Source organism: Acanthochromis polyacanthus, chromosome 5, assembly GCF_021347895.1.
Source record: "Acanthochromis polyacanthus isolate Apoly-LR-REF ecotype Palm Island chromosome 5, KAUST_Apoly_ChrSc, whole genome shotgun sequence".
NCBI classification, from domain to species: domain Eukaryota; kingdom Metazoa; phylum Chordata; class Actinopteri; family Pomacentridae; genus Acanthochromis; species Acanthochromis polyacanthus.
In genome coordinates this window covers 25510145-25531998 of record NC_067117.1, presented here as the reverse complement: position 1 = coordinate 25531998, position 21854 = coordinate 25510145, and the positions used below count along the sequence as shown (strand labels likewise).

At 42.6% G+C, this 21854-nt stretch overlaps 1 protein-coding gene across 2 annotated transcripts in view; it reads left to right on the top strand.

The window, feature by feature from the left end:
* Positions 1-364: 364 nt before the first annotated feature.
* pdzrn3b (PDZ domain containing RING finger 3b) overlaps positions 365-21854 on the top strand; it is a 99972-nt gene continuing 78482 nt past the window's right edge. The window contains exons 1-3 of one of the 2 annotated variants that reach the window (XM_022222735.2): positions 365-1390; positions 9200-9286; positions 11143-11250. In XM_022222735.2, coding sequence (XP_022078427.1) covers positions 677-1390; positions 9200-9286; positions 11143-11250 — 909 coding nt within the window. In that variant the 5' untranslated portion in view covers positions 365-676. The remainder of the gene's footprint in view (positions 1391-9199; positions 9287-11142; positions 11251-21854) is intronic. The other variant, XM_022222793.2, reaches the window with a different exon arrangement.

The window sequence follows — 21854 nt, the reverse complement described above, 5'->3', positions numbered from 1 at the left end:
ACTACTTCTGCATAAATATTAGAAATGTCGACAGGAAAAAAGGCCAAACAATTTATTTTCCCGAAGGCTATGCGCCGTTACTAAAGTAGTTACGGTAGAAAATCCATCCACACTTTCGCCCCGAGGAATGTTGCCTTCAAGGACTCTCAGAAGTGTAGCTTTTAAGAGTAGATGTCACACGAAGAGAGTGTGGTAGAGCTTGAATTGTTGAAGTTTTAATACAAAAAAAAAACGTATTATGTAAGCATGTAGTAATGCAAAACTTAAAAAAGAATGAGCAATAGAAAACTACTCTCTTTTCAAAATGTTGCTTTCTTCTAATGTGTCAAAAACAAAACCACCTTTAGCAACACTCTACAGTATCCAGATTGATTGTTCTTCATTTTACAGTTACATCACAAAGGTGTTCTTGCATGACAGGGTAACCAAAGCGTTTGTTTTTCAGGCTTGCAAACTTTCCGAACTTTAGAGGATAAAGTTTCGAGGCGCACCTGAAGGCACCAAAAGTCTCGGTCAATTAGTAGAGTTTAGACAGTGCGGAGAGCCTGTAGTCGGTCTCTGCGAGCGCACCACCAATGACCAGCTAAAAAACGCCCCACTGCTCCGACTCAGATCCGCGGGGGTGGGGAGTCCTCAGGTTTGAGTTCGGATTTTTTTTTTCTTCCCCCGGAAAACCATGGGATTCGAGCTGGACCGCTTCAAGGGGACCGTGGACCCGGATTTCAAATGCAACTTGTGCAATAAAGTCCTGGAGGACCCGCTGACGACTCCGTGCGGCCACGTCTTCTGCTCGGGCTGCGTGCTGCCCTGGGTCGTCCAGCAGAGCAGCTGCCCCGTCAAATGCCAGCGGATCTCCACCAAGGAGCTGAACCACGTCCTGCCTCTGAAAAACCTCATCCTGAAGCTGGAGATCAAATGTGACAACCACGCGAGGGGCTGCGATGCGGTGGTGAAGCTGCAGCATCTGGCCGAGCACGCCGAGATGTGCGACTACTCCCCGGCCAAGTGCAGGAATAAAGGATGCAGAGAGGAGCTCAACCTGCGGGACATGGATGCTCACATGCGGGAGACGTGCGACTACAGACCGGTGGGGATTTGCGAGAGCGGCTGCGGGCTGATGCTCACCCAGAGAGAGCAGAGACTGAACAGCCACTGCTGCCTGAGAGCCCTGAAGGCGCACAACAGCGCGCTGCACTGCAAGATCCTCATCCTGGATAGAGAGTTCAAGAAGCAGACTATTAAAGCCAACAAGAGGGAGAAGTCACTCCTGGCACAACTTTCCGCCGTACACAGCGAGCTGCAGATGACAGCGCTGAAATATCAGAAGAAATTCACCGAGTACAGCGAGAGGATCGACTCCCTCACCAAGACTGTGGCTTTCTCCTGCAAGGTAAGCAACAAAGTTTCTGCTTTGAGGCAGGAGAAGTAGCTCCTCTGTGTCTTGTGTGTAGTTTTTCCCACTTTGGCGCAGGAGGAAAACTGTATTCTGCATGTTTGAAGTGCTTTAAATGCAAGGAAAAGGATGAAATGACGCACGTATGACTTGCATCCACTAGAACTGTTCTGACCTGTGCAAATGTTTCAGCTCCAGCTTTATAGGCTGTAAAATATCTTCCTCAGCTTGCATTCTGGAGCTTAGTTTGTCACTTTTATTGGACCTCCATGTAGGCTGGGTTGCTACTTTTCTTTGTTTTGGTTCAACTTGCAGTTCAAACCTATTGAGGTTTTTTTCCCCTCATTTTTGGGAAGAAGTTTTGAAGCCTTTTGCAGTCCAGAGGAGTTTGTTTCTTGTCTGTCTGCTTTGCTTTGAAACTTGGATGTCAGCTGTGCCTCTGGCCAGCTGGCAGTCAATGGGGGAGGGCCAAATATTTACTGCAGTTCTGTACACAACAAGAGCCAGGTTCCAGTTATATTGCCTCCTCACAGCATGCTTGTTTGAGGCTTTCTGTCATCGGATGTTCGCCCTTTCCCCGAGACAATCAAAACAAATTAGAATCAAGGCTGCAGCAGAGTTGAAGCCACCAAAGTTGCGTGAGCTAATCGTAGCCTCAAGTGTGCCTCTGAAAATTTGCGCAAACGTGACATTCATTCCCTCCATCCTGTAGCCTTAAAAGATGTAGAAGAACAGTTTGTTCTTTGGTTAACAGTGAATCTCAATCTGAGTCCAAATACAAGGCCCGTATTCAGGAACCAGCCCCAGGAGCTGCTGCTGTTGGGATGTTTTACGGCTCAAATTTAAAAACCCAATGAGCAATTATCAGCATCATAAAGGATGCAGAAGTTCATAAGTTGGTTAATGAATTGAATTAGTGAATGGTGGTGAATGACTGCTGCTGTGATTAGCAGAGGGAGTGGTCAGTGATCAGTGATGACGTCTGTTCAAGAAAAGGAGGAGTTTGCATAAAGAAATATAGATGAATGGGAACTTTTTCCCTCACCTTTGCACCTCTGAACTCTCTATTTCTGCCACAGAAGTTCTTTACTAAATCATCTTGTTTAAGTGACACTTTCCTCTCTCTGTGTCTTTTATTTTCCCGTTTTTGCTGGGCAGTTTCATTTTGTCGTCGTGGGCTCAGTTCCCAGCAAAATGTGTTCCAGTAGACTGGGAAATTGCGCATCAAAAGCACCGATGCGAGGAAATCGTGAAATCGCTCATGCTGGTCTAAAGAAGCTTGCTGGGCCTGTTGCACAGCTAGTTATCATAGTTCATTTGACAGAGGCATCCCAGTCCCACTCACTGAGATATACTTCCAGTGTGTCATTCCCAGTGCGGCTCTGCTAACAGAAGGAATATCATCCCCCACTTTAGGGTGCGCCTTGAACATACATAAAAGACACAGGGAATTGTTTGGGAAATCATCCACATAAAAGACACTCTGTGGATGATGCTGTGGTTGGTTAGAAAGCTTTTTTTTAATCTGGAAAGGCTTTTTCATTGGATCCACTGAAGCAGTGAACAGGATTGTTAGCTGAGAGAACCTCAATGCTCAAATGGCAATATGAAACAGTGCTACACAAGTGGGATTAGCTGTCAGGGGGAAGGATGACTCGCACTCTCTCTGGGTCTCGCTCTTTTTTTGTGATGTCAGCATTCAGTTGTTATTGAGTCTTGATTGCATCTATGTCTTAATGGTTTCTCAGTGAGCCTGAAAAGCCCAGGTAATGACATGCATGATGGATCTGTTCCTTTGAATCCAGGCTTGTGAGCCAGCATACCCCATACCACGGACAGTGGAACAGCGAAATGGAGTGCATCCGTTACTGGGCGTGCTTCACAGCTCAATGTGTCAATGGTGAAAAGGGTCTAATGCAGATTTGTTATGACATATTTGCTCCTCAAGTCACTGTCAAGAAGTGGAAACAGGCCCATCATTCCGTGGGATTTCTGACGGGTAACCTACTTTAGTTTGTTTCTGAGTGTCCATCACTTCTCAGCTGAGGCTTCTGGAGCCGGATGGGGAATTTTTATGTCTTCTTTTAATAACCAGTCAGCAACTGTGAAGGGAGATGACCTGAGTGTGTGGAATAACTGACTAGAGCTTCCAATAATAGCACTTAATGCTAAACTTCTTCTTTGAGCCAGGACAAGCAGTAAAACAAAGTAAAAACAAAAGAATCGCAGATCGCTCTCTCTCTCTCTGGTTCACTTCAGGACTGCTAGAAGTGCTGTCATATTTTCCATTCAGCCTCAGATCTCTGTTTTGAACCAAGCTACTCTCCGGCTGTTATAGATGACAGTGTTTGTGCTTCTTGATACGATGAACAGCACTTTTCAGAACCGCAAGACGTCAAACTGATTTAGCTTCCATTGAATTTAATTGAGATAATCATGGGCTCAGTCTGACTTGGCTAATTGTGGACTAATATAAAGCATTAATCTGTATGATAATTAAACAGAATAATGTAGCCCATTAGTGATTTTACACTGATGTATGTTAGTTGAATATGAGAGCGATCACTTTAAGAAAAGCCATGATGAAGTCTCTAAAAATGGCAGTTTCATTTTTAAAAAAGAAATCCTTTAGACTTCTACTTCCTTTGTGTATGTGCTTTGGTTTTACTGTGCAACTGTCCTTTTAAGGATTTAAAATCTTGAATCTTTAACAGACTAAAACAACCCTTTTTGACTTTTGATCACATATCAATAGTCTGTAAATCAGCATTGTCTTGTTTTGTTCTGCACTGCAATACCTTCGCTATAATTAGATCCACTAAGAGGTAGAAGGAGGGAAGGCAGCTTGATGGAGGACAGACTCGGAAAGTGTGACGGGTGCTGAGGTGAAGGCTCACCGTGAGGGTGCCAAGTCACCAGTGAGCAGCAGACTGAAGTTTCACTGCCAGCATGCGTTCTTTCCTCAGTAACAAACTGCTCTGTTCTTTTTTTCCATTGTACCTAAACGTTTGTTTACTTGACATCCGGATGGTTGGCGAATTGAAGGCATACCTCAGTGAACGAGTGGAGAAACATAATGAATACAGATGCTTCCACACAGATTCACTGAATGGTACTGTTAAGTAATATAGATCTAACCGTGCTCTGTGGCATGTATAAAAATGCTTAGCAGGGCCAGTTGATTCTGATTTTGTAACAAGAGGGCAAAAGAGGTTGTTGTTGGGACACAGATGGCAGGAGCTTCAGTCACAAACGCTGCTCAGCTGGCTGGAGTTTCAGTCGGAACAGTGAATAAAGTGACACCTGCGTTTGTATCTATCCGAAAGACATCAGTTAACGGGGTGGAAAACAAGCAAAAACCTTCTGGCTAGATAATAAAACCAATATTGATGTGACAAAAACTGCAGTTCCTTGAGTGAACACTTGAGGCTGGCTCCAAAAGAGAGTCACCCCTACAATCCGTCCATTCTCTCTATACACCGCTTTATCCTCACTAGGGTCACGGGGGGTGCTGGAGCCTATCCCAGCTGCCTCGGGCGAAGGCAGGGGACACCCTGGACAGGTACCCCTACAATCCCTATTTTTAAATGCTCAGCTTTGAGGCAGAAATGAAGATGTTTCCACCTTTGGAAAAGTGGTTTTGATTTGTATAGCAAATTTCCTCATACATGACAGCTATAGAGGAGGTAAATTTTTACATGATATTTTAATTGGCCGGGAGTTACAATGAATCAGCCGCTGCCAAAGCCAACATACTGAGCTCCAAAACCATTGTTTGGGAAATTTCAGTGACGTTATGAAGGTTCTGTCCATCTCTATGTACAGTCTATGTTCGGATACCATGACTGTAAATGCACATTTCATGACTGTGATGCATGTGCATTAATCCAATGTAGGAGTAAAACAGAAGCAATTTCTCTTAGTGCAGGACTTCATCCAATTGCTACCAAGAACAGTCCACCAACAGTTACATCAGAAGACATTACAGTTGGATTCCAGTGCATAAACCCCTCATTACAAAGATGAATGCACATTTGAGAGTTCAGTGGTGCAGAAATCGCAGAGACTGGTCTACGGAGACTTGGAAAAAAGTGATATGGTAAGATGAGTCATCTGTCCCCATATTTTTAACAAGTGGGTGAGTGCATGTGCAACATATACCCAGAGAATTATAAAGGGCTGAACGGTAGGCCACTGCTGAGGGAAGATCCAGTGGCTCTGCTATGCTGTGGAGGCATTTTGCTTGTCTCCTCTGAGTGAAGAGTCGCTGAAAATCCAAAAGAAATCCTACCTTTATGATGTGATGAAACATTTCTATTCTGATGGAAGTGATCTCTTCCAGGATGACAGTGTTTCCCTCCACTGGGGATGATATAAGTCATGTGTTTTGGCTTTTACAGTCCCAACACAAACACCTATAGGAAGTTGTGGACCCACATGTTAGATGCTACTCTCCAACACCATCATTAAAACACTAAATAACGGAACATTTTCTGGAAGAATGGTGTTCATGCATCCAGGAAAGTTCTAGAAATTCGGAGAGTAAGTGTCCACTTTGTGTATTCTTTTCCTTTCATTTGTCACCTGCCTGTAACTCCCACCTGTTTCCAACATGTATGATCATGTTTTTTGTTGGAAAGGAAATTTTATTTTTTTTATCACCTAGCCACACCTGATGTTTTAGTAAATGCACAGCCCCCTGAAGAGCCTTACTTCATCTCTTAGGGATTAGAGCTTTGCTAGAGTGTTCGCAGATGTTGGGGGCAGAAAAAAAACCTCTCTAATTACTCTGAGTTCATTTTAATGGCTCTTGCAGATGAAATGCGAAAACACCTTTTAAAAATCCATCTAATTTGTTCTAAGTCTTGTGGCAGGTTAAATGTAACTCAAGTGGATGCTGCTTCGTAGCTTTTATTGGTCAAATGCAACTCCATGTAATGCCCAACTGTCTTCCTGTTGACAGTGACGGCTGTAGTCGCTGTAATTCGGAAGCATGTGCCACTAATGCTGCATGACATAGTGCAGGAGCGCACATTCCAGCATGGCCTGACACGCAGATGATGGTCTTTTTAGCCTATATGGCTGTCAGAAATACTGTACATGCTAGTAATCATATCTGCTTTATATTTAGTCGCTCTGTGTCACAGCATGCTGGAATGGCAGCTGAAATTATGCTACCTCATAACTCTCCTTAAAGTCCTGCTTTGAAAAAAATAGATTAAGGGCTGACTCTTAGTTTCCCAGAGGTTTCCATGTCATGTTGCCTCTCAGTAAGAGGTCTGCTGGTGTATTAATTTACAAAGGACAACAGTTTGTGAGAGAGAACGGTTGTCGGCTCTTCTTTGACCAGGTCATTTCTGGCTACTGAGTAGGTTAAGTCTCAAGGAATGGTGAAAGTTAGGGCTGGACACTTCAAAGGCTTCATGGCATTAAATTCAAAAGTAAACATAGAAATATTCAGCTTGTTTTCTATAGTCATTCAAGCAGATAGTATATAAAAAATAATGTTACAGTAACAATGCAGATTCTTGTTGTTGAGGTCCTGTCAAGAATGTTTTGTTCGAAAAAGTAAGCTGAAGTTCAAAATTTTACTACTACAATGGTAATCATGGCAAATGGAATCCCACAGGTCAAGATGCAGAGCTTTGGAGATGATAACTTTAAAGAATAACTACAGTATAAAAAAGACATAAGTAAACACAGATGTAATAACACTTAAATGTCAAATAATTAAAAATTGTAGCATCTTACAGTAATTGCTTTACTCCTTAGTTAAACTGTACGGTGTTTGCTCTTAAACTAACAGCTTATATTTACGATAGTAAAAGACTGGCCCTAGAGTAGGAACTCAAAAGACAGTACATTGCTAAGATTCAAATGTTTTATTTCTTCAAAACTTTGTATGTTCACTTTTATTTTTGATGACCGTCTCAGACCGCCTCAACATGGAGGATACCAGTGTTGCACAAATTTCTTTTGCCATTCGGCTCTCGTACTCTTTAAAATACCCCAAAAATGTTCTGCTGGATTCAAATCTGGCAACATACTTGACCAGGTTATACCGGTAGTTTTGAATTTTTCCTTCTGTAGAAACTCGTGTACCATTCTGGCACTGTGCTTTGGATTGTTATCATGCTGGAATATTCCTCTTTTTTCAATCTTGTGCAGACTGAGAGTCATCTTTTCAGCAAGTATTTTGTGGTAGCCACTGGCATGCATGGCGCCACTAATAAATGTTATCTCCCCGACACCTTTTGCACTCATACAGCCTCATATCATCACACTCCCATATCTGTGCTTCACTGTCAGGACGATGCATTCACTGTGGCATTCCTGGTCAGACTCATGCCAAACACGCAGGACCCCATCTGAGTCGGACAAGTTTATCTTGGGCTCATCGGACGAAAGAATTTGCTTCTCTTTAGGAAAGTTTATTATTGCAGTTTTGTGCCAAAGACTTGGCAAGAGTTTTTGTCTTGGATGCTGTTCATAGACGTTGATGCTTTACAATGTTCTTTGCACTGTCTTAGCCGTCACACAAACTCAGATTTCTATTTATAACTTCTCTGCCAAATCCAAGCACTTGCCCATCTGTTTTTCAGAGCTTGATTGTGCAAATAGTGCACTGTCTGTGGCATCATTTTAGAAGGATGGCAACTGTGGCTGTGATTAGTGGTACTAGATTAGTGCTGCAGATGTGTTTTGACTGATTTGGTCACTGATCTTGCTGTATCTCTTTGATTTTTTTGTGAAGTCTCATAATCAAAGTTCGATGGAAATTCTTTTCCAGGAAGATGGGATTAGGAATGTGATGTTTACATTAAATTTTAGTCTGATTCCATGAAATTTCATGTTCATGTAATCAGACTAATTGCAAATCACAGGTGAACGCAATTTTGTTTCCGTGATCACAGATTTTCTAACTTGTGTGTCAGTAATCAGAGGTGTATTCACTTTTCTTACATAGAATTTCTACTTTATTTTCATTATTATCTTCATAAAGTTTTTGTTTTGGAGGGTTATGCCAGACAAGGGTCTGTTTGCCAACTCAGAAATGATGCTCTCACTGGTGGTACAGTTTTAATAATTTTACATTTAAAGGACATCAGCCAGGTCTGTCCTCACTTGTTGTCTACTTTTCACATTTAACTAGGAATTTTCAACAACTCTGCTGAGCAGCTCTGAAATGTGATCTCGACAGCTACTGAGCAATGTTACGTTACCTACTCGAAAGACTTCGGTGTGACTTTTGGTGAGAGGTGAAAGTGGTGAAAGGTTGAGCTTCCTAAACACAGAATTGACAGTAATTTCATTTTTGTTGTTTTGACGACAGCCCAGAACATGCAATAATTGACTACAACCAAACAGAAGTTGCCAGCAGCAGCGGCGGAAAGTCAACTCAACAGCTGCATGTACAGCCTGAAGTCTTACTGTTTAAATTCAGCTCTTGTGCTTTGAAAGTTACTCCTTCAAATTGCAATTTCTCAAGAAAATCAAAAAATCGGAAGATGTGCAATGTGCCAGTGAGCCAAATTTCGATGTTCCATTTTCACATCACCCCTTAATGTGGAGAAAAGTGTTATTAACTTTTTGATACATCCCCCTCTATTCGTAATTCCATGTGTTTCAGCCCCTCTGCTAATAAGGTCGCTAATCATTTTTTCAGCCTGATCTATTCTTCCCCTTTGAGTGCTCAGTTCAATCATACTGTCGCTCACCTGGAGTTAATAATGGATTATTATGAATAATTATTCTGAACCCCCTGCCATCTCTTTGTTCACATGTCTTTCTTCTGTCTGTCTGTAGGAAGGCGAGACTAAAAGCGTGACGGTTGTCCTTCTTCGTGAGGGTGGATCTCTGGGTTTTAACATCATAGGAGGAAGGCCATGCGCGGTAGGTTGAAAGCCGAGCGTCTCGGAGGTTTCATCTCCCCCGGTGATCAGCCAAAGTGTCATATGGCAAGCCAGGAATGAATAGCACATACTGGAAGCACCACAAGCCTCCTCTGTACTGACTGACACAGCTTAGACAGTCGTGCATGTGTTTCTTAGTCTGTGGATAGATGGACCGCATCTATCAAGTTTTATTGTGTTTATATATTGGTCTGGTTTAGCGGATTTGGCATTACAGATTAAAAAAACTATAATTACTTTTATGAGAGTTAAATCTGGGATTATGGCTTTGACCGCAGTTGTTTTGCCTCTAATTGAGGGGATTTTGGTGGTGAGGTAAACACAGAGGAGAGGAAAGGGTCTTTCATCCCAGCCTCAACCTTTCACAGCCACTTTTTTGCCTTCAGGCTCTGAAGCAAAAGTCATTAATGATGCCACACTCTCCGCTGAGTGAAGAGTTGAAAATATCTCAAGCTCTGTCTTCCATACATGGAGCTTCTTTCTGCAGCAGAGGTCCTATTGAAATGGTGCTCCCCGTATCTGTTTCAGCGGGACTGCGCTCCACTGTTACAGGCTTGTTTTTCCACAGCCACAGTGACGCACTTTTCTGTAGTGACATAGATTATCACAGTAAAACTTTTTTATAGCGGGAAACTATAAAAAGATCTACACGTTTAAATAGAAAAGCTGTGTTTTTTTTCACCCGAGTCCACGTTCTCATAGATTTGCAACCTGTCTCGGCGTTGTGACAGAGCCATGCATCAAACTCGGCCGTACGACAGCAGAGATAATACTCGGCTTTTGCTTTCCCGGCTAGCCTCAAATCAACAGACGGTGTAAGAGGCTATTCATTAGACTGGAAATAGCTAATATCCCAGTAGACTTTGACACACGTGTTTCATGTGGCTGTCACACTGGTATGGCTTGGTAAGCGCAATCAGCTGCCAGGTTTTGTGGGCTAGTTTGTCTACAACTCATGAGACGGGGCGGTGGTGTTGAGGCAAAATGGGCTTTACAGCAAAGCAGTGAAGTGTTAACACCGTGCTCGATGCCCCTGAAAAAGGAAGCTTCTTAATTAGCATCTGTGTCGTGACTTTCTTTAAGCATCCTATTAAACTGTACTTGTGTTGCAGAGCTCAGCAGGAGTGCAGAACACGTTTCATGCGGTTTTAATTCGAGCGCTACGAGAGCCGTTAACCCAGACTTAGCACAGGCTCCGGGGTCATAGCCACAGTGTTGGATCCAGACTACTGCAGGTCGCTTCAGCACATCCACATGTCAACATTTAGGCCCCTTTTGTAGGCCGGGGTCATCCCTCTAGGCCTGGGAAGCATCTGAAGTTAAAGCTAAGCCATAAGTCCACACTCAAGGGTAGGGTTAAAGGGTCGGTTCACCCAAAACACAAAACTCCATATTTTTCCACTTAACCTTGCTGGTGTCTAGCCTTCCAGATATTTTTGTTTTTTATGCACCCAGATTTAGAGACATCTGCCTTGAAATTGCTGTTTGCTGAGAAAACTGCAGACACTGAAGTCAGCGGATTATTCATTGCAATCCTCTTTTAAATCTCCAGTGTTTTGAGCAGCATAAACTAAATGTCTCTCAGTTATAGGGGTGTGAGTAAGCAGTTTTTTGTTGTTTGGACTACCTTACTCTTAGACTTACAGTGAATTCGGGTTGTTTGCTGTCGGCTAACCATGTGAAAGCCTACACAATGTTTCCAGGGTGTTTTTAAAGTACATTTTGCAACTTTTATTGAGAGATTTATTGAATGTTCTTTGTGTCATATTCTCCATAGCAATCTGAGCAGTGTTACTATTATTATTCTTCAGAAAATAACAGTAATTTATTCCACAGGATGACAATGACAGCGCTTCAAATGAAGGGATCTTTGTGTCTAAGATCGTCGAGAAAGGTCCAGCAGACAAGGAGGGAGGCCTTCAAATCCACGACAGAATAATAGAGGTATGTGACCTACACTGCAGGGTTACAACGAAGGAGAAAAACAGAAAATTGATGCACTATAAATGACTGTCTGCGCCATAAAGATGTGGGGAAACACAAAACCATCACTCAATATTTATGTCGGTGACCTCTTGAGCTCCAGCTGAAAGCAGCAAATGTGACACATCGAATGCGAATTTGCATTTATTTCAGCTGCTGAATGTAAATCCTGCAGACAGCTAGCATTTCAACATATATTTCTACCAATCAAAACTCCGACGAAGGCTTTGTTAAGTGGGGCATCACTGCAGATAGACCGAAGATAAATCTTTGGCTTTGATAGAGAGAGAGAGAGGGAGAGGAGAGAGAGCCCTGTATTTGCTTCCTAGCTAACAAATCCCTCATGACAGAGCTGCCGTGTAGCATCCTCCTCTCGCCTTTAAACAGAATCTCGTGTGGAAAGGCCAGCTCACCCTGAGGTCAAACTTGAGAGGTGCGTTGAAAAACTCGACATCACAAAGGTTGCTTTTATAGAACAGTTGTCAACCAGAATCCTACACAATGGCTGCATTGAAATGAGAGGTTTATGTGGATTGCAAGTGTGTATTACCACGCGCCGCAAGATGACAAATATGGTTTGTCGCAGGCTTTATTGTCAAACCTCAGCGAAATTGCCCCTGAGCATTTTGACCAGCGCATTGCTCCCAGAGATGTTTGTGGAAAGTGTTTACAAGAAAAGAAGACTCCAACATCTGGACTATGTTGATCGCTCTATTCTGTCATCCTTGCAGTCGGATGCTAAGTAGTGACTAAAAAAAATGCCACAAGTCCTCTGGCAGAAGCCTCATGCTATGGTTCTAAATGATGTGGTCGTAAATACAGCAACGCCATAACTAAGATGTTAGTTTTCAGTTATAATCTCCTCGAGTTACACAATCAAGTGTCTGTGCAGCTTTAGATTTATCACGAGATCCTCTCACAAAGGGCAGGTTGAACCAGCAGTTCACTCAGATCTTGAGGTCAGAAAGGAACTCCAAGTGGCTGATGTACACGGAGAGATTAGCTCATATGTCGCAAGAACGTGTGCAAGTGTGTCCTTGCATACATCTGCAATGGCTGCATTTATGAGGTTGCGTGCATGTGTGAGCTCAGGAAGGTTGGGGAATCTTGTTAATGGGCCAGATGTTGCTGTATTTGGTTACTAAAGAAGGAATCTTGTGTAGGGTTTAATGCTGAGATAGCCATTCAATCTTTATTGGCCTCCGAAAAAGAGGGTACAGATTTTGCTGTAGGACAATGCTGCACTTGTGTGTGTCTTGTTTTCAAGCCATTGTGAGTGAAGTCACGAAATCTCTCCAATGAGGAGAACACGGACGCGAAGAGCCTTAGGAGGTCGCAAAGCACCCTATTAAGTAACCTTTTCTTTTCAAGAAGTGAGGGATTAGTAGACAAAACCAAACAAAATAAAACATTCAACCATTGAAATGGAAATGTATAGACAGTTCAGAGTTGATATGACACATTGGTGCTTTTCATCGGAGGGGAAACTTGATCGCGGAGGTGGTTCATGTTTCGACTCCCTCCTCTTTGTTGACTGGGTGAAGCAAAAAAATTCCATGTCATGGTTTTTCGGGTCCAAATATGAAGTGCAACGTCATAACACAGTTTTCAGTTGTGTGGGTTGCATCTTTAACCCTAGGTGGTCTGTGAACTCAGTAGTTTACAGTGGCAAATCAAAGGAAATGAATCCCAAACACCTAAAGGCAGTTTCATGTTCATGTTTTGAACTTGTGGTTGAAACCACCAGCCTGCTACTGTGTCCTATTTAGCGCCCTATGTGGTGCACGTTGCATCAGAAATGCAGAAACCTTCAAATCTGGTTTCTCATCACAACTGTCAGGAAGCACTGCTGTCCAGGCACATACAGTATGACATGAATGACATGAGAATGTCATAGGCATACTTTCAGCAAGCAGCTGATGATCTTGTCATTTACAAAACATAATAGTTAATTTCATGGTGCTTTTCAGAATGACTGCTCTAAGAATGTGTGTAAATCAGACAAGATGTGAGTCTTTTGGCGGGATTGATTTCATTATCAGTCAATCTTTTTTCCAGTTTATCTTTTAAATCCTCCCTTGTTGTGAACGTCTTACAGTTCTTACAGCTTTTTCAGATTTTTGCACTTTACAAAATGCAGGAAGTCCTGAAAAGCAAATGTTTCTAATTTTTATTGACAACTTACCAAATTATTTACCAAAACCTTTCATTTTAAATGTCAGAAGCAGTTCATTGAAAAAACAGTTAATTGAATGTTTGTGCCAGCACTAGTTGTGCAGCCCGATCTCACGAGGATTCGTGAAACTGTCACGTAATTTTTTGTTTCGGCTTCGTGCGCACCAACACGATTTCGTCATGTTTTTCGTGCCGCTCACCACGAAATGCACACCAATGTATTTTAAACGGCGGACTTTTCGTGCCACTCAGAACATATTTCAAACGAATGGGTATATTATATTTTTAAAGTAAAACCGTGGCGAATCCAACGCTATATTTTGCATGACATTGTCCCTAACCATAACCTAACCATAACCCTAACCATAACCTAACCATAACCTTAACCATAACCCGGTGGTACACTTACCAATTTGCATAGGAATTTAAAGAATGTCCGACGGCCGCAAACGCGATCACACAAGCAGTATACGCCGATGGACGGCTTAGATCGTCATGAATCCGCCGGTATAAACCACTTTCAGATGTGATTACCACAGCGGGTTTCGTTGTGAACAACACGAAAAACATTTCATGGTGAGCGGCACGAAAAACATGACGAAATCGTGTTGGTGCGCACGAAACCGAAACAAAAATTTACGTGACAGTTTCACGAATCCCCGTGAGACCGGGTTGAGTTGTGATAGTAAAAGTCAGTTTAACAAGTAGCTTTTCATTTCTTGTCCATTGAATCTGAGAAGTTTGCAGAATGTGTCGATTTATTATTGGCCTGGTTGATACATGATCAGTTATTAAGAATTTTTTCAGATTTTTTCAGTTTAGCAATTTTATACATTTATTTTAAATATCTGAATTGAAAAATTTGCTTTTATGGGACAAATGTTAAAAACATTTATTTTTATTAAACATGTAAAACATACATAAACATGAAAAACGGCATTTCAACAAAGTTATGTGTTGCAGTTTTATTCTTAATTTTGACACCAAGATCTTCTTTTATACTGCAAACATGACTCCCCCCCCCCCCAGATATCACTTATTAGTGTACTTGATTGCTCATAATCAGAGTTATTGATATAGTTACTTAGTTTGCACTTAAAATTACTTTTACATTTCTTAACCTTGAATGAGCCACTTTTTGTCCACCACTTTTACAGTTAGCCTCATTTTAATGCTGCAATATGATTTATTTTTTTATTTTTGCATGCTTGGGGAGACAGTGAAGCAACCCGAAAATACAATACCGACACTTTATCACCTTATAAAGTTCCACTTACTAAATCCAGCAGACATTTGGTTTCATTTGGAGTCATGTTTCTGGTCGCCTATTCAGGAATGTAAATGCAGTTTACACTCTCCTTTTAGCTCCACCATGTAGCTCTTTGGTTTCCAAGTGCTCTGTTTTGTATGTTAGCTTGTCCCAGTCTTTGTTTGGTGTTTGTCGCTGTGCATGCAGCTTTCAGTGGGTTCATCAGAGCTCTTTCACCGCTAACAGCTGCCTGCTGCAGCTGGAATCAAGGTAGCAGAAAGCAGAGCTGCCAGCTGGAAAACCCAACCAGTGGGCAACACAGGGCTCTTCAGGTTTTTGGTGGTAATTCTCAACGGTTGTAACTACAAATGACCCCATTTCACATCGCACATAGTCATTTGATCCACTCTTAAAATGAAAAACAGTGATTAATGCAGTTTTTATAATAAAACCTGCATCACTACCATCATTTTCCATTGCAGTGGAAAGAAAAATATTTTTTCTAACACATGAAATCCGGTTTACAAGCCTTCAGAGGCGATAATTTTGACGGCCATTCACCAGCCATAGCATAAGTCTGCTATGGAGATCAACTGCTCTGTAAAAGGGCAATCATATTACATGGAGCAGTGAAATGCTCGTTCACCTGAGGAGGCAGAAAACCACAGCACAGTCAACAGCCACGGAGCTCCTCGATCTTCCCGTAGTAGAGGTGTTAGTTCCAGTAAGTCTATATGGATGTAACATGTACATGATGAACCACGGCTCGTCCTTCTATAACAGGCTCTTAGCGGGGGAGTGTGATAGCAGATGGCCGTCCTCTACTAACTGAGCTACAGGCTGCTATGAATCAGGACATGAATACCTCCTTGTTCAGACAGACATTTTTCTCATAAAAGCCTCGAGTTGTGTTTGCTTTCGCTAGCCCCTCTGCAAGCTGAACAATCTTAGCACTCTGGTCAGGATCTGCTCGTGTTTACGCCAGGATTTGATAAATAAGTTCGGATTCAGTCTCACAGTGGGATTGCTTCGCTCTGTAGACCCGGCTTATTCTCTAATCATATCATTAGATTACTCATTGATTGATTATTTACACGCTACTTAGTGAATGTGTACCGTGTAAATGTAATCCCAGTGTTTTGTCTTCGGTCTCGCTTCACGTTGCTGGAACTCAGGCAGGAGTCGGTCGCAGCTGTGTACTTTCCTACAAAAGTGACCTTCCACTTTCTTCAAGCCTCTTTGCTTGTGCAACATGACTAAGCCAATGTCGCATTCCCAGAATGGCCTGAGCTCTCAGGGTGAAGGGGATGTTTTCTGTATGGGCTTCTAAGTGTGAAAATAGGAAGAGAGCGGAGACGCCCGGGCTGCCGTTGTAAATGTCTTCTTGTAAATCCTCAGTAAGCATTCGTAGGTCGCAGAGGGCGAACAGCAACAACTACTTTAAAATAAACTGACACTGGGACATGCCAGATTCTATATGAGGTGTGTGTTTTTGCGTCAGAGGGGTGGCTAGAGAACAGGAATGTGTCCCAGGTAAGACAAGGTAGATATAAATATACCAACTAGATGTCAGTTGAATTGAAGAGCGAAGAAAAGAAGGCTGATGTTGGACAAAGAAGTCTTTTCATCCAGGGTTAGCTGCTGTATGCAACAAGGTTACTTAGAGCGTTGACCACAAATAGCTGTCATGTTTGTGCCAGCACAGTTTTGTAACAGATGATGCAAGTTGGATTAGCTGGTCATTTAAACCGTTTTAGATGCATTATGTTTTTTTGGGTTTTTTTGCGCAATGTGCTCAAGTTAATGCAAAACAGGCTGCCTTAAATATACGTCACATTTATTATGTTTAACACAATCTGCTTCAATGATCTAATGTGTTTTGGCCTTTGCAGCTGAAGTTAACACCGTCGTGGATGTTAAAAACTTCACGTCTATATTTAAAACATGCAACTTTGACACTATTTAAGGTAGCACATCTGCAGTTCTTTACTTGTCACTTGCTGCATGAGTTGCGAGGTTACCCACAGTGCAGCACTAAACACCTCCAACCTCCCCGCGGTTCCTTAAGTATCAAATCACAGGGCCTCAGACGGAATAAAACACAGCCAGATAGTGTTTGACTGACAGAAAGGTGAAGTGAACTGCGTTGGAGGCAGGTCAAGCATGCATGTCAATGAGTCTTTATTCCTTTTTGGTGTCAGGAGTCACTATTCAGGGCTATAAGGAGTGAGATATTTGGTCAAAGCTGGGAGAAATTAGAAGAAAAATGCTGCCTTTTGTCGTTTGCCCCCTGTCACTTTTTGTTTTGTTTTTATCAGCCTATTTTTTGGCATTTAGCCTTTATTGGATGGCAGCAGCAGACAGGAAATATGTGGAAAGAGAGAAGGGGAATGACCTGCGGAAAAGGTCTGACTGTCTGGGAATCAAACCGGGGACTTACTGCTGATGGCATTTGCGCCTATGTGGTATGTGCCCTACCCCCTTGGCTATCAGGTCACCCATCCTGTCATTTATTTTTTCCTTTTAGACATTCGAGGTTATGACAAAAGCTCAATTTCATTGTCGCTAACTCGTTAAATGTTTACCAATATTCTATCTGTATGTAAAAGCGTTTTGTGCGATGATGCTCTGAAGGGTATTCTTGTATTTTATCACAATAAACAGACTTTAGCTCTGAGTGAAATCATATACCGATGATCATTGCTCTCTTTTATTAGGATATGTAATGTCATCTGACAGTCGTTTTCATGTTTTAAAGTGTCATTAGCATGTCATCGGCCGTCCTGGAGAATAAACGACGGCTCACAACAGAATAGCGCAATTGTCTAGTCCCCACTGTCACTAATAAGTTGTCACAGCACATGGCATACTCAGCAGGACATGTGCCAAAAGTTCCTGTGGCGTTATTTCTGACCCGCAGGGCTATGAGGAACAGACATGGAAGTTATTTCCCTAAGGGGGATCACATGTTGTTTGGCATTCTGAGGCAAGAAGCAGGTCTTTGTCAGGCCCTTTATTGGATTTTGGCCCCTGTGCAGGCAGCGTGTTTATTCCCCAGATGGGCAAGCTGAATGTGGCCCCGCTCTGTTGCTCTTGACTGGCCCTAGACAGGATGAATCCACCCCAGGCTAAGCGGGCCAATCCTAGCAGCGAGCCACATTCCTGTGCCCCGTGGTCCAGCAGAGGCAGGAGCAGGACATTAAATCAAATCTAACTTTAAAGAGTCCATAATCAGCTTCTGGTGGTAGCCGCTGCCCTATGCGGAGCTGGTTTTAAGAAGTGAGGACAAGCACATCTTTGTTTTCCGCGTATGAGGTGGGGAGGGGGAGGGGAAAAAAGGATTTTTAAGATGTGGAGTCGTGTCAGTATAGAGATGGTGTGAGGTGAGCTTACGCCTTGCTCCAACCAGAAGGCTGCTTTTGTCTGTGTTTTCTTTATTGTATTTTCCACTCCGTTTTAAACAGCTTGTGTCCTCAAAGGCGAGCGGGTGCCTGATGATTTTTGTGGAGACATACAGTCTGGCTGTACTGTAAATGTGTTTGCTCTGCTCCAGCACGGTCCCAGTCGGCTCCTTCTTCATCGGAGCTGGTGGGTTAATTTACGGCTCCCAAAAGGGTTTAAAATGGGCAGAAATAGACAGGCATAATTAAGGCCAATTTTCCTGCCAATCAATCACTGGCCATGTGTAAATGGATCAGCAACAATCGGCTCAGGTTGCTCTGCCAGCTGCTTCTCATGTCAGCCCCTGACCCCCGAGCACAGACTGCCCACCGACTCCTAATTAACTACCCTCAATTAAACCCTAATAGGCTGATTAACAGACCCTTAGTTGTGCTGTAATGGCCCGTCGTTTCCTCCCAGTGCCCCTCTGAAATGCATCCTGACTCTAGCATGTTAATCACCGCCCACTCTCTCTCTCTCTCTCTCTTCATCTCTCTGTTCCTAACAGTGCCTTTCTGCTTGTCTTCCTCTCTGTTTAGCTTTGCAGAGACTAAAAGAAGGATGTTTCCATCCATCAGATAATCACAGCTGGCTATCACATGCACAGTTCGAAAGTATCCGGTGACATAGGACAGCATCTTCTTGTATAATCAATTGAAGATTTACACATGATTTTCTGACATGAATAGATCAGAAATTACATAAAGCTACTAGTTGTGACAGTAAAGCTGCCCCCAGTAATTACCAACCAAAGGCACAACCCAAACACAATAATCCAGTATGTTTTTGGTGCTTTTTTTGAGCACTTTCTGTTCCTGTTGGCTTAAAGGTTACTCAACTTTTAAGCCCTAGAGCACATTGCCTTTGGGATGAGAGTCAAGTTCTTAGATTAATTTGAGTAAAAAATGGTGAAAGAAATTATTTTTCTGTTCACAATATATTTTATGTACTACATCGTGTAACCAAATTGACCAAAAATCTGTTCACACCAAGAAGCTCCACCTGAGGGTGAGAGATCACACTTTAATATGTACATCACTGCTGCAGTCTTCGAGGCTTTTGTTCGTCTGCTCTAAAAATAGCACCACATGTCAGTGTTGCTCTTGAGATGATCACAGCAGGAATCTCGCAAGGAACAAAAACCAAAAGCAGGAAACAGTGGCACAATCCTTAAAACCATCTGCCTAATGAAAGTGATGACAGTTTTTACCAGATTTATCCCTCTTTGCGGAGACCACAGTTAAAACTTTGTGTTACTGCATTTAAGGAGTTGTAAATCTCGGTTTCTGCTGCAGAGGAGCCAGAAATCTTGAAGACTTTTACTCATTTCTGTGTGAGCTTTAGTACCAGTCAGCAGAAATGACTCGAAATGACAGTAAAATACGTCACCGTGGTAGTTTTTCAAATAAACTAAGAGTCCTTAATATTAGGCCTCTATAGAGGTACTATATTCCACTTAGAGCTGATAGATAGGGACGTTATGACAAACATAAAAACTAAATGGGAGCTGGTGAGTGAGGGAATGCTCCATGCAGGGAAATCAATTAAGTGGAGAAACAAGCTGCCAAGCCTCAGTGGTAGACTTAAGAATAAATCACAAGATGTTGACATGCATGCAGCTTGTTTGTTGATTGTGCACATTTCGTTGAATAAAAGTTCAGTTTAACAGTGCCTTCAGTTGTGTCTGGCCTGACACAGCGACTGGGTCTTCGCGAGTCTGTTTTATGACCATCTCCAACAGCGCGATGATACACGATGGGACTTTCCTGTTTTATTACAAGGATTCCTTCTCTCTCGTGTTGGCGGCAGACACTGGCACACGTGTGTTTGTTTCTATGGAAATTGCTATATGCTGACAGTAATTTAAACATGGTTTGTGTGGCACTGTGTGATCCAGCAGGGCTCCCTACAGCAGATTATAGGCTATAGGTTTCGCTCATCAATCATAATGCCAGAGTGCGCTTGTCTTCCTCTCATATGGAACCATTACAGTTGTTGCTCCAGTGACGTGATGAAGTGGACTTCATTTCATTTCCCGCAGCACTGCATGAGTTTACTCTCAACTCACTGTTAATCATGTACAGTGGGATTGACTCTTTCTTTTGCAGAGTAGCAGCAGTGCAACAGAAAAGTTTAAGAAACCCAAGTTTTTTATGCCTCCCTTATGGTCTCCCTGTGTTACATTCTGAAGCACTTTATCTTATCTTAACTTCTGAAATCATTAAGCTTAATGGTTCCCCTGTACTTGAAAAGTGCAGGACTGGCCATCAACAAGGGCAGCTGGATAACAAAGAGGAGTCCAAGATCAGAGCTAATGATTTGAGCATTAATTCTAGCTGCTTGCTGGCCTTCAGGTACTTTGCATTCTTGGCGAGGTAAGGGAGATGTGCCTCTAGTCGCTGCCCTCGCTGTAGAGCAGGCAATGACGGTCACATCACACATGATGAATGTGGCGTGGCGAGCTACGCAGTGCATTCAGCAGTCTAGTACACTCTATCTCAGCTTAATGCAAATGAATTCGACCAACCTGGTGCGTCTGGCTCACTAAGCTGAGATTAAACTGCCACTCTTGACATTTCAGATCAAATTTGATTAAATTTAGCAGTTGCATTGGCTGTTTATTAAAGCATATGTTTTCAGAAGTGTTTTTTGACTGAACAGGGTTGGTGGAATACGCGTAAGCCACTGTGTTTTTGCAACAAGATCCCCTCTGCTTGCTGCGTGATTTCCCCCTAACAGTTTCTAGCACCTGCATAATGCACTGCTTCTCCTGATTTAAAACCACTGCAGTTCTTATGTGTTTTCTGTACCGACTGAACACGTTCCAAAGTTCATTGAGCATTTGCTTTCTTTGTAATTACATCAGTTCAGTATTGGGCACATTCAGATGCTTGATAATAAACTTCTCAAAAAAGTTTTCCCAAAAGTATCCCTTCTGTTAAAGCCCGACATTCAGAACAAATCTGGAGTGATTCTAATGACTGCACACTGCAGCACTGTGGCCATGGCTGAGGCTGCTGCCAGCAGATGTTAGGTTTCATTTTGTGAGGCTCCATTAGGACTTAACAGATGCAAAACACACAGGGTTGACATCACCGTATATAATTGTCCCTCCTGTACATGACAGATGTTCAGTAATATCTGGGCTAATTGGAATACATCAACACACGTGGACTTGAACAAACTATTGCACATGTGCCTTAACTTAACGTACAGTAGTCCTGCAGTGCAAAAATTAATGGCACACCTGCTCTTTTTCAACTTTAATGATGTTGAGGAGACCTTCTCTGGATGGTAAATGCTGCTTGGTGCTGGTAGTGGTTTCCAGTTTGGTTTAGTACAAGTGACCCATGGCTGGATTGGCAGTGAGGGGCCACTACTAAGGATAGTGTTATTCTCTGCATGTCTGCAAATGTGTGCTAGGGTCCTCGTGAGGTAAATTTTGCCATCTCCCGATGTCCATATGCATCCAAAATCTGTTTGCACATCCATCATGCTACAAGGGCTTGGCATTAGCATGTATATATAGAAGGAGTCTACTACACAGGCTAGATAGCAGTATAACAACAAATATGCGTCCACGGTGTCCACAGCTGTCCATGTGTGCATCTGCACCAGAGTAGGCCTCCTTTATCAAAATGTTTTCTTCACCCTACCAACTAATCCTGACAACACAACCCACTTTAGTGTCACCGCCACT